The sequence below is a fragment of the Mizuhopecten yessoensis genome, unplaced genomic scaffold (genome assembly GCF_002113885.1).
Source record: "Mizuhopecten yessoensis strain PY_sf001 unplaced genomic scaffold, ASM211388v2 scaffold10711, whole genome shotgun sequence".
NCBI classification, from domain to species: Eukaryota; Metazoa; Mollusca; class Bivalvia; order Pectinida; family Pectinidae; genus Mizuhopecten; species Mizuhopecten yessoensis.
Genome location: NW_018408683.1, coordinates 304,686 through 317,742, shown reverse-complemented (window position 1 = coordinate 317,742; position 13,057 = coordinate 304,686). Strand labels below are relative to the sequence as shown.

Genomic DNA, 13,057 nt, shown 5'->3' with positions numbered 1-13,057 from the left:
TTCCAAATTAGTGAGTCATGTAAATTTAAAGAGAGCCTGATGACCTATGATCAAACTTGTTAAGGTCTTTGGACAAAACATCAAGGTCATGCTGTATGTAGCATGACAATGTCATATTACAACATGACAGAGTCTTAACACAATATGACAAGGTTTTACTACTACATGACTTCATTATAACCATGACAAGCTGTGATGAATCATCACACTGTCAAGACAAGTTAATGCTAACACATGACAATGTGAAATACTACAATGAGACATATATAACATAAGGTAAGTACATGTCTGTAAATCGGGGGAGGGGTGGGGGTGAACACTGAGATGTGAGCTGACCATAAGATGTACTGAAGGTGTGGTCACTGGTAGGTCCTGTGTTAGTAGAAGCAGTGCCTCCACTCTGCCATGTCCAGTCAAAGTTGTCCGTTTGATCCTGGGTGTAGCCACATAAGTTTTTGTCTTCAAAGTTACAGGAGTGAGCATTGGTGGAGCCTGTAGAACACAGTAAAAGGGTTGTTTTAATTAAGTTTATGACACTTTAACATACACTGTATCCTAGCTGTGATAGCTATATCGTTGGGACCTAAATATCAATAATATATGAGAATCATTAAAGAAGAGGATATAAGCCAATCATAGACACCAGGCACATTGTAATCCCAAACAATAACACCATCATTGGATCAGACAAACTTCAATCATAGTTAAATCAGTCCTACAGATGGACTTTCTCAGGGGAAATCCTGGAATTTGAGAGCAGTGGGCCATTTTCAGAAATTTTTAGTCAATATCAGAATTAAGAGGGGCCATTCTATTCAAAATTAAAAGAAACAAGAAACATAGAGGGGTCATTTTCAGTTTTGAGGGGTCAATGGCCAAATGGCCCCCTTTAGGATTATCCCTGACATCTTACCTGAACAACTTCCTGATGTCAGGGCAATATCATCGATGGCAATGTCTCCCAGGTATGACACACCTCTACTGGCTTCCATCACAACCTATCACACAGGAATACAATTACTACAATGTCACCTGTCAGACAGGAATACAATTACTACAATGTCACCTGTCACACAGGAATACAATTACTACAATGTCACCTGTCGCACAGGAATACAATTACTACAATGTCACCTGTCACACAGGAATACAATTATTACAATGTCACCTGTCACACAGGAATACAATTACTACAATGTCACCTGTCACACAGGAATACAATTACTACAATGTCACCTGTCACACAGGAATACAATTACTACAATGTCACCTGTCACACAGGAATACAATTACTACAATGTCACCTGTCACACAGGAATACAATTACTACAATGTCACCTGTCACACAGGAATACAATTACTACAATGTCACCTGTCACACAGGAATACAATTATTACAATGTCACCTGTCACACAGGAATACAATTACTACAATGTCACCTGTCACACAGGAATACAATTACTACAATGTCACCTGTCAAACAGGAATACAATTACTACAATGTCACCTGTCACACAGGAATACAATTACTACAATGTCACCTGTCAAACAGAAATACAATCACTACAATGTCACCTGTCACACAGGAATACAATTACTACAATGTCACCTGTCACACAGGAATACAATTACTACAATGTCACCCTGTCACACAGGAATACAATCACTACCATCACAACCTATCAAACAGGAATACAATTATTACAATGTCACCTGACACACAGGAATACAATTACTACAATGTCACCTGTCACACAGGAATACAATAACTACAATGTCACCTGTCAAACAGAAATACAATCACTACAATGTCACCTGTCACACAGGAATACAATTAGTACAATGTCACCCTGTCACACAGGAATACAATCACTACCATCACAACGTATCAAACAGGAATACAATTATTACAATGTCACCTGACACACAGGAATACAATTACTACAATGTCACCTGTCACACAGGAATACAATCACTACAATGTCACCTGTCACACAGGAATACAATCACTACATTGTCACCTATCAAACAAGAATACAATCACTACTATGTCACCTGTCACACAGGAATACAATCACTACAATGTCACCTTTCACACAGGTCACCTGTCACACAGGAAAACAATTACTACAATGTCACCTGTCAAACAGGAATACAATCACTACAATGTCACCTGTCATACAAGAATACAATCACTACAATGTCACCTGTCACACAGGTCACCTGTCACACAGGAATACAATTACTACAATGTCACCTGTCAAACAGGAATACAATTACTAAAATGTCACCTGTCAAACAGAAATACAATTACTAAAATGTCACACAGGAATACAATTACTAAAATGTCACCTGTCAAACAGGAATACAATTACTACAATGTCACCTGTCAAACAGGAATACAATCACTAAAATGTCACCTGTCACACAGGAATACAATCAGTACAATGTCACCCTGTCACCCAGGAATACAATTACTACAATGTCACCTGTCAAACAAGAATACAATTCCTAAAATGTCACCTGCCACATAGGAATACAATCACTACAATGTCACCTGTCACACAGGTCACCTGTCACACAGGAATACAATTACTACAATGTCACCCTGTCACACAGGAATACAATCACTACAATGTCATCTGTCACACAGGAATACAATCACTAATATGTCACCTGTCAAACAGGAATACAATTACTAAAATATCACCTGTCAAACAGAAATACAATTACTAAAATGTCACCCTGTCACACAGGAATACAATCACTACAATGTCACCCTGTCACCCAGGAATACAATTACTACAATGTCACCTGTCACACAGGAATACAATCACTACTATGTCACCTGTCACACAGGAATACAATCACTACAATGTCATCTGTCACACAGGAATACAATCACTAAAATGTCATCTGTCACACAGGAATACAATCACTACTATGTCATCTGTCACATAGGAATATAATCACTACAATGTCACTTGTCACAAAGAAATTAAATTACTACTACAATGTCACCTGTCACATAGAAAACATTTCATTACAATATGTCACCTGTCACAGAAAATCCAAATCAATAAATTGTCGTTAGTTACACAGAAATCAAATAAGCACAATATCACCAGTCATAGAGAAATCAAATCTCTCAAAAATCACCAGTCACTTTGAAATCGAATCAGATGGTTACGTCTTACTTACAGAGAAGTTCCCCTGGATAGATATTGGGACCTGTGCTTGTTTCCAGACGTTGCCCTGTGTGCCTTGTTTGGTCCACACAGCTGTGCCCAGGGAGGCACTCCGGAGAAGGTAAACGCTGAGACTGTTGATGTTGGCTCCGAACATGTGGTACCAGAAATTGAGACACAGTTGCCCGGACCCTAGGATGGGCGGGCTTATAAGCCTTGCTTTATCTCCATTCCTTCGAGGTGAACTAGCCTCGATGAACATGTAATATCCGTCTGTAATATAAGAATTCACATATTTTTTGGACATACAATGTAATGTAATACCTCTATTTTAACCCTTAGCTTTGGATGGGATGTTTTATGATAGTTTTACCCGTAATATATATATATATATTGTATTTAAACAGGTGCACCATAAGATATATATATATATTGTATTTAAACAGGTGCACCATAAGATATATATATTGTATTTAAACAGGTGCACCATAAGATATATATATTGTATTTAAAAAGATGCACCATAAGATATATATATGTATTTAAACAGGTGCACCATAAGATATATATATATTGTATTTAAACAGGTGCACCATAAGATATATATATTGTATTTAAACAGGTGCACCAGACTGGCTACAGAGGTCAGAGGATTAGACACCAATGCCAGATGGGCATTTTATGAAAGATAAATTTGAAAATTTGTTTTTAAATGTTGAATCATATCAGACTAAAAGGCAATAAGTTGGTAAAGACATTTTTCAAACGAATTTCTTAGACAAAGCATACATCATTGTAGAGTCTTTTAGAAGACAAAAGCCTGTTTGTAATGACTTATTAACTCACGTCCTGTTGTGTGATCAGTGGTAGGCCCAGTGTTGGTAGTTCCTGTTTGACCTTTGTGCCGTGTCCAGTCAAACTGGTCATCTTTAGCCTGAGTCCATCCACAAGTTCCTGACTCAAAGGTACAGCTGGTGATTGGTGGATCTGAATCAAACAAATGGGTACGTACGCCTGAGCAACTGCTCCAAATGTCAGACCAATATAGGTCTTTTCATTTCTCCCACACTACAGGTTTCCTCATTGGATAAACCTGCTAAGAGTTGGTAAATGTTTTTGGTTACCCACTATATGGTAACAATCCTGGTATGATTTCATTGGTCAATCGTCTAATTATGACGTCAAGTAACAATGCTTTGCGATGTTATATTCCATTGCGACGTCATTGTTCATGAAAATTGTTTCCCTGTTTGAAAACAGAAATAATGCATTCCGAAGAGAAACATAAGGCTTTCTAGAAATAACATCTGAACATTGGTAGACCTTGTGTTTTAATACAATTGGAAGATTAACTAACTTGAGTTAGATAAACATGATAACCAACCAACACTCGTTGGGGACCCTTTATATACATATAGGGAGTTTGACATCACAGGACAATACATATCATTATCTGCACCAAATGTATTATTTTGTTCTAAGTAAGATTTTTGCTAATAACTTATGGGTGTTGACTCACTGAGAGTGGTTGCCGGGGTAGTAGCTGGGGTCGTAGGTGGTGTTGTCAGGTTAGGAGGTGCCGCTTTAGTCGGCGCGAAACCACATACACCGTTAGTGAAGCCAAGGTCATCCAGTGCAGCATCTCCAGTGACAGTTCCCTTGATGACACCCTCAATCAGGATCTGAATGTTGAAACATCTCCCAGGTTTGAATTTCAGAAGTCATTTATTTGTATAACATCAGTTTACATCAAAATATTCTCAATGATAAGTATAATGTTCTGTTGTCAGTGCCTGAGTGGTTACTGAAAGATCATTTTTTTCCAGGCTGATATTCAAATGTAATACTGCATACAAATGCAAACTGATTTATTTTTCACAAAGATTGAAATGATTAAAATAAAAAAAAAATAAAAAAAAATATTTTACAAGTTTTATTTCAAACACACATCTATCAGCTTTTATTGAACACTCTTGTTCACCCATATGGTAGTGCACAAGGAGACTTAATGTGAAAAAATGACACCATAATTTAATTCACTGTAATCTATGTTCAATGAAAACAAAGGACAGTGAAACTGGTCTATTATATGAAACGTCTTTTTGACATTATGTCTAATCCAACATAATGCTCTAATCCCAACGAATCAGATCTATTATTCTGTCATCCTGTACAATCTGACTAATATGTGGTGTACCTTCACAGATTGTGCAATAATTTTCACTTCATAACATGTCCTTTTATCATCAATAACAACCATTGGTTGGTCATAGCAGTAATCTGAATACCAGATATGATACACTTACTCTGAAGCTTTGTGATGAAGTCAGCGGAAACTGGGCGGAGTGCCAGCTGTTTCCTTGGTTACCACTGAGAGTCCACATCAGGGTGTTGGAAGAGTTCTGTTTAACATATACATTCACAGTGCCCATGCGTGACCCATACATGTGGTACCAGAACTTAAAGCATCTGGTTCCTGTCCCTGTCGCAGTGAAGGACTCGCTCTGAAGCTGAGCTTTCTGGCCTGGCCGACGAGGAGTGCTTGTCTCAATGAACATGTATTTTCCCTGGGCATTGTTTTGGGTGTGATCATAGGTTGGACCTGTTTGACCACTTGGGGTGCGGCCATTTCTAATCGACCAATCAAAATCATCTGTCTTAAGGTTAGACCAGGAACAGAAATTGTTTTTGTCGAAATTGCAAGCACCTACAATGTAAATTATAAAGTTTAAACTGGACAGCAGCTTTAGAATAAAAGTATGAATGTAGTAAATTTAGAAACATTTAGAATAAGTTTTCATAAACAGTGTGAACAAACTTTCCTAGAAAAAGCACTAGTGTTTACTCTTTGAAATAAATCAACTTTCATTTCAAATTTTTGGACTTTTGAAAGTTTGTAACTCACCATCTGCACCGCATGACCCTACTGTCACATTGACGTCATCAATTGCAATGTCACCAGCATACCCACTTCCAACAATTCCTTCAAAGACGATCTGGAAAAAAAAACATCTCGCTACACTTAGTTATCCATTGTCAAATATTTTTTCTACAAAAAAATAAAGTTATGTGCTAAATCTTGCGCACCTTTTACCTAAAAATGAAGGATGCCTACAGGTATTTGTTATGTACATGTATGTGATAAATGTTCCATAATATCTATTCCTTGTTATCTTGTGTGCTTACCTGCAGGTACACCTGCTATGACTGGCGAGTGAATTATCCTGACTTTAAATTATCTCAGAGGGACCCTAACCTGTCAGCCCCTAATATAAAATTTGAATTTGAGTTTTGAATGTTATCTTACCTTGTACACCTGTAATGAATAGACAGTGAGTTACCTAGTTTACTTACCTCTTACACCTGTGATGCTTACCTGTTACACCTGTGATGACTGGACAATGAATTACCTCATTTACTTACCATATTACACCTGTGCTAACTGGACAATGAGTTACCTCGTTTACTTACCAGATTACACCTGTGATGACTGGACAATGAGTTACCTCGTTTACTTACCTGATTCCCCTGTGATGACTGGACAATGAGTAACCTTCTATACTTACCAGACTACACCTGTGATCACTGGACAATGAGTTACCTCGTTTACTTATCATGTTACACCTGTGATGGCTGGACAATGAGTTACCTCGTTTACTTATCATGTTACACCTGTGATGACTGGACAATGAGTTACTTTGTATACTTACCAGATTACACCTGTGATGGCTGGACAATGAGTTATCTTGTTTACCTACCATGTTACACCTGTGATGACAGGACAATGAGTTACCTCGTTTACCTACCATGTTACACCTGTGATGGCTGGACAATGAGTTACCTTGATTACTTACCTGATAAGAGTGTGGTGACTTGACAGTCACCTGTCCAACGCTCCAGTGATTGCCTTGATTGTTGTGCCGTGACCAGATGGGTTGACCGAGGTTGGATCCCACCGAGGAGTAGAGGTTCAGGGCCCCAATGTTGCCACCATACATATGATACCAGAAAGTCACACAGACTGGCCCAGTAGTGTACGTTGTCGTGGGAGACAAGAGACGAGCTTTCTGATTGGGGGTTCTAGGGCGTGAAGTTTCTATGTACATGTAGCTTCCTGTCAACAACAACATAAGTATTAAGTGACTATCAGATCTTGTTGTCAGATCTAATCAGTATACCCCATCTGTCTAGTTCGAAAGGTTGCACCAATCTGCCATGGAACATGTTAAGTATAATATTGGAAATGCTGCTTGAATTATAAAATCAATGACCATGGCCTCTTACAGGAGTGTCTGCTAGGGTAAGGCTCGAAAGCAAAAGTATGTGAGTGGTAATGTTGACACAACAGCCTGATATACCAGGAGACTTTGTTTAGTATCTAGCAGGGAGATAGGCTTGAAACCGTGGACCGTTCTACTGAAGAAACCATGAACCGTTCTACTGAAGAAACTGTGAACCGTTCTACTGAAAACTCCATAATATCTACACACAATTCTTCTGACAAAATTCAATCGGAAGAATTCTGTAGTCAATCCTTTCATTGGCCTGATTATTTGTAACAACACTCATTCCCTCTCCTAGAACTAACATTAAAACGTTAAGATGTCCTACCTGATGTGGTGCCTAATGTATGGTCACTGAAAGGTCCAGTGTTGGCTGAGTTGGTTTTGCCATGGTTTCTTGTCCAGTCAAAGTTGTCTGATGTGTCTTGTATGTAACCACAGATACTGCTCGACTCAAAATCACAGGACAAGAACCCCACATTGTTGACAGATGTTGAGGTTTGTCCTGAAAATGTTACACACGTTATGGTGATGCATCACTTACTGATAGTTTTCTTTCATAGTGTATTATATCATACAATTGCATGAAACATCAACAAAAAATCTGGCTGTAATTAAACCACTAATGATTAGTATATCAGTTAGATAGACTCTTCAGCTAATTAAACCGCTAATGATTAGTATATCAGTTAGATAGACTCTTCAGCTAATTTAAGTTTTCTTATTATGTGAACATTCATTTATGACCTATAACAAGTGACACCAGAGCCACTGGTTATGCATACCAGAACATGGTCCTGTAGCCAAACTGATGTCATCTACAGCTATATCTCCTTGGTAGCCTATCCCTCGGGTGGCCTCAAACACAACCTGTCAAAGAAACCAAATGATGTTGTAAGTAACACAGATGTTATCCACAACTTTATCTGGTAATCATTCTCCAGGATGCCCCTAAATCACATCCAGTTGATGGAGGTCTAATTAACTAACAATAAATAACAAAATAATAATAATTTGAGTTTCCTATATACCGCTTTATCACGACCTAGTTTGTAGGTCGTCTCAAAGCGGTTCACAAATTAAACTTGTACATGACACCATACTAGTACTCAAACACAACGTGTTAATGGGGTCAAATACTGATACTTAAACACAAACCAATCATTGAAGGAAAGGTAGTCAGAGGTCATTAATCAAAGGATTAATTAAATTATCGACAAATATAGGCCATTTCCCACTTCAGTAAAACTAGTGTACTTTTAAGAATTGACTTAAGAGATCCTGGACCAATAAGTATAAAAAGACTAATTTTGAGAATAAACTTACTGACCTTAACAGGGAGTGACCTTTAGAGTAAACTGACTGACCTTGAGATGGAGTGAGCTTGAGAGAAACCTTACTGACCTTAAATGGCTTGTAGGCCAGTAGAGAGCAAGGGACTGTAAGTTGACTTATCTAGAGAGTAAACTTGAGAGAAATAGGACTCATATTTAGAGAGCTGGGACCAGCAACTAAATCAACTGTCTTTGAGAGTAAATTATTTGTCCTGACATGACTAGTGAGTAAGAACTAGACAGACTAACCTTATGAGCTGGGACAGTCTTAGAGCACTGTAACCAGTGAGAAGGCATCAACATACAGTAACCTGACTGATTGAGAGGTACTACCCACATATATTTAACTGACTGACATTGAGAGGTACAAAGCCATTAAGTAAACTGACTGATCTTGAGAGGTACTTGCCTAAGAGTTACCTGACTGACCTTGAGAGGTACTAGCGTAAGACCTAACTGACTGACCTTGAGAGGTACTAGCCTAAGACCTAACTGCCTGACCTTGAGAGGTACTTCCCTAATAGTTACCTGACTGACCTTAAGAGGTACTAACCTGAGAGTTGACTGACTGACCTTGAGAGGTACTAGCCTTTAAGTAAACTAACTGACCTTGAAAGGTACTAGCATAAGAGTTGACTGACTGACCTTGAGAGGTACTAGCCTTAGAGTTACCTGACTTACCTTGAGAGGTACTAGCCTTAGAGTTACCTGACTGACCTTGAGAGGTACTACCCTAAGATTTACCTGACTGAGATTGAGAGGTACAAACATGAGAGTTGACTGACTGTCGTTGAGAGTTACTAGGCTTAGTGTTGACTGACTGACCTTGAGAGGTACTAGCCTTTAAGTAAACTGACAGACCTTGACAGAAACTAACATTTAAGTAAACTAACTGACCTTGAGATGTACTTGCCTAAGAGTTGACTCATGACCTTGAGAGTTACTAAGTCTTTAAGTAAACTGACTGACCTGGAGAGGTACTAGTCTAAGAGTTAACTGACTGACCTTGAGAGGTACTAAGCTGTTAAGTAAACTGACTTACTTTGAGGGGGCCAGAACCAGTGAGTGTAAACTGACTGGTGCGCCATGAGTTACCCTGATTGCCTGTCCTCTTCCACACAGGCTGACCCAGGGTCTGGACATTGGCGGTCACATAAACATTCAAGCTGGCTACATTTGACCCATACATAGAGTACCAAAAGGTCACACATCTCTGTTGACTACTGGCCATCTGGACGGTAGGACTGATCAGGCGGGCTTTACTTCCTCCTGTTTTTCCTGATGCCTCAATGAAGATGAAGTAGCCTCCTGATAATATTAAAACAAACAAAAATGTTAACAGGGCAGATGTATAAAATGTACCCCATTATATAGATTGTTTACTTGTGTATTATCTGTATTGAAAGGGGTTAAAGTCATGAAAACAAAACATTATATAGTGGGAAAAGTTGTTAAGTTTAACTCACTTCCTTTACAAACAACATAAAGATACAATTATTATGGTAAATGTTAAAACAATGTTTACTTTGCATAGGATTTTGACTGTGAAAAGTGAAATGACCAAAAGATGAATATTTTTTTTGACAGAGGACAGGCAATTCTACTGGGAAAAACTGCCCTGGTGTACAGTGTTCACTTGATAAGTTACTGGAATAAATGCATAAGAAATTGCAAGAAACAGAAATTATACTGTTGGTGGCACCTATTTAGTGATTGAGCACTACAAAGGTTAGAACCCCAATAAAGTCATCATCAGAGAGTGAAACCAAAACTCTGGAAATGCCAGCAACCACTGAAACAGGTCAGCGAAACTCACTTCCTGTGGTGTGGTCACCATTGGGTCCAGTGCCTGCCGATGCTGTGTGGCCATGTTGTCTAGTCCAGTCGAACTGGTCAGAGTGGTCCTGGGTCCAGCCACATAGGTCATAGGAGAAGCTGCATGTGAAGTTACTGCCACCTGTCAATGGAAACATCCAATTTTAGTTTCATATCAAGTTACTGCAATCTGTCAATGGAAACAATGAAGGTTACATATCAAGTTCAATAAACCTAACCGGTCACAGTATCAGACAGTATAGCATACCAGAGCACACTGCAGTACCTGTAGGTTTAGCTGTAGACACAGGACGAGACGTAGTCATAGTTGAGTGAGCTGTGGTCTGGATTGTTTTAGTGGATGCAGTGTTGGTCACTGGGACTTGTGTGACACTTGGAATGGCCAGCTTAGGTGTGCCTATCAAATACAGAAAATTCAGTTCACCATAGAGGTTTGTACCATGATTTAACACAACTTCAACCTTATAAAGCATAAACAATCTCATGAAGCATGAACATTATTGTATTTCAATGTAAATTCTTTGTTAAATTTCCATAACCATTCGTCTTGTAAATCTGAAATCCCAAATGAGGAGATGACAATGAATAATCTAGATTTGTGCTGACATGTCTAAGACCAAACTGTGTGACTGCTTTAGACAATCTGGAGTAGTATATAAAGACCCAGAGACCCACCCCTATCCATTGTTTACATAGAAGTCATGAGCTTACGCTGACAGTTCTGAGCTTCATCAAACGTCACATCATCAATGGCTATGTGTCCAACGTTGGCGGAACCTCGTACAGCCTCAAAGATCACCTTCAACAGAAACACAAACTGTCACAGTCGTCAGAGCCGTGTCACTGATACGACAACATTTTCAATGATGTCGTTATTGTTGTAACAAATATAAGGAATACTTACTGGTATGTTAAGAGGATGTATTTTAGATATGTATACTCCTGCTGACAGGACAAGTTAGTTTCATATAATTATAGTAATAGTGACCTTGACTTTTGGTTCAAAATTCTGAAACACATATCAGCTTACTTAGTACTTAAACCTTGAAGGCGGCATTATGTAACTCCAAACCAACATGAAGATGCCAGTGATAGAAACATTCTTCTATTTTTTATTACTAGTGACCTTAACTTTTGGTGTTAAAAACTATAATACAAACTTTTTCAAGATAACTTGCTATTTATTCTCTGCATAAAGTTTCATGAAAATGAAATAAAAACACTAAGGCAAGGGCATATCTACTTTCTACCCTAACAGTGAATTAGATTGACTTTTGGTGGAACATAATCCTGTATATGAAGTTTCATGGAATATCCCACCACAAATAGAGGAGCAAGAGAGATGATGGCATGGAAACACTATTATATGACCTCCCTCTAATTTCACAGTGTGGGCATAGCAACTTGTCTGAATAGTTTAGTTTAGTTTAGTTATTTTCTGCTACAGGATCTATTTAACCCTCTCCACCGGACTCAAACATGTTTTTTTTTAAATATATATATATGAAAGTTGGGGTGTGGACATCACATGTTTAACAAGTTATGTTAGCTCTGTAGTTATAAATAAGTTCCTGATCAATCCAGTGTCCATCGAGTCTGTTCATGTATTTAGAAATGAGTGATTGATTTTTCAAAGAAGTAAGCAACTTACCGTGAAGCTAGTGTTTTGGTTCTGTAGTGGTATAATGCCCTGATACCACTGGTTCTGCATGCTGCCAGAAATCTCCCAGAGAGGATTCGGGTTACTGGTGGCAGTGCTGCTCCACACACGCAGCTTACCAATGTTGCTGCCGTAGACATTATACCAGAAGTACATACACTTATGGGTGTGAGCACTTAAACTCTCACTCACGAGCTTGGCATCGTAACCAGGATGGTTGGGGTTGGAGGACTCTAGGTAGGCATATTGTCCTAAAACAGAGTACAATGGATCTAAAACGTCGCTTAAAACACCCTTATTGTTACAATCAATACATCTCTTCTTCCATACAAAACATTGTCCCTTTAATTTAATAATATTTCACTGAAGTCTTTTGAATTCGTTTGTTTTATTGTTGACTTGATTGTATTATATTTAATGTGGGAGGTTTTCAGGTGTTAGATCCTACTGTTTGGTACAGGTACTGTGAATGAGCACTGGGGTGGTAGACCTACCCTTGGTACTGGTGTGGTCAGAGAAGGCAGTCATAAATGAGCTAGACGTGCTACTAGACCCCAGTGTCCAGTCAAACTGGTCACCAGTCTTGGCATTCGTCCAGGTACAGAACCCATTGTCAAAGTTACAGGTACCTGTGAGAGAAATTCTAGTGTAAGGATACACAGCATTCATCATGTTGCATTTTGAACACAAATAAACACAAATACAAACTACACAATTTAACACCATAATAGAACATGGATCTGACTGAATTGAGG

The 13,057-nt window shown here is 38.6% G+C and overlaps 2 protein-coding genes across 2 annotated transcripts in view; both read right to left on the bottom strand.

The window, feature by feature from the left end:
• The window catches only part of LOC110461939 (MAM and LDL-receptor class A domain-containing protein 2-like), a 127,693-nt gene extending 115,347 nt beyond the window's left edge, over positions 1–12,346 (bottom strand). Inside the window, exons 1-15 of the mRNA XM_021515681.1 lie at positions 12,294–12,346; positions 11,354–11,441; positions 10,908–11,039; positions 10,623–10,763; positions 9,849–10,114; positions 8,258–8,342; positions 7,801–7,977; positions 7,044–7,303; positions 6,095–6,185; positions 5,496–5,896; positions 4,709–4,871; positions 4,036–4,176; positions 3,203–3,462; positions 914–998; positions 337–492 (exon numbers count right to left, since the gene is read on the bottom strand). Of these exons, the coding sequence (XP_021371356.1) occupies positions 337–492; positions 914–998; positions 3,203–3,462; positions 4,036–4,176; positions 4,709–4,871; positions 5,496–5,896; positions 6,095–6,185; positions 7,044–7,303; positions 7,801–7,977; positions 8,258–8,342; positions 9,849–10,114; positions 10,623–10,763; positions 10,908–10,947 (2,266 nt within the window). The 5' untranslated portion in view covers positions 10,948–11,039; positions 11,354–11,441; positions 12,294–12,346. The remainder of the gene's footprint in view (positions 1–336; positions 493–913; positions 999–3,202; positions 3,463–4,035; positions 4,177–4,708; positions 4,872–5,495; positions 5,897–6,094; positions 6,186–7,043; positions 7,304–7,800; positions 7,978–8,257; positions 8,343–9,848; positions 10,115–10,622; positions 10,764–10,907; positions 11,040–11,353; positions 11,442–12,293) is intronic.
• Position 12,347: 1 nt separating this feature from the next.
• LOC110461938 (MAM and LDL-receptor class A domain-containing protein 1-like) lies at positions 12,348–12,974 on the bottom strand (the record flags this gene model as incomplete). The annotated part of the gene is made up of 2 exons (XM_021515680.1): positions 12,797–12,974; positions 12,348–12,553 (listed from the first exon to the last, which is right to left on the bottom strand). Coding segments are annotated over exons 1-2 (384 nt in total), but the record flags the coding sequence as incomplete, so codon positions are not given.
• Between the last annotated feature and the right edge of the window lie 83 nt (positions 12,975–13,057).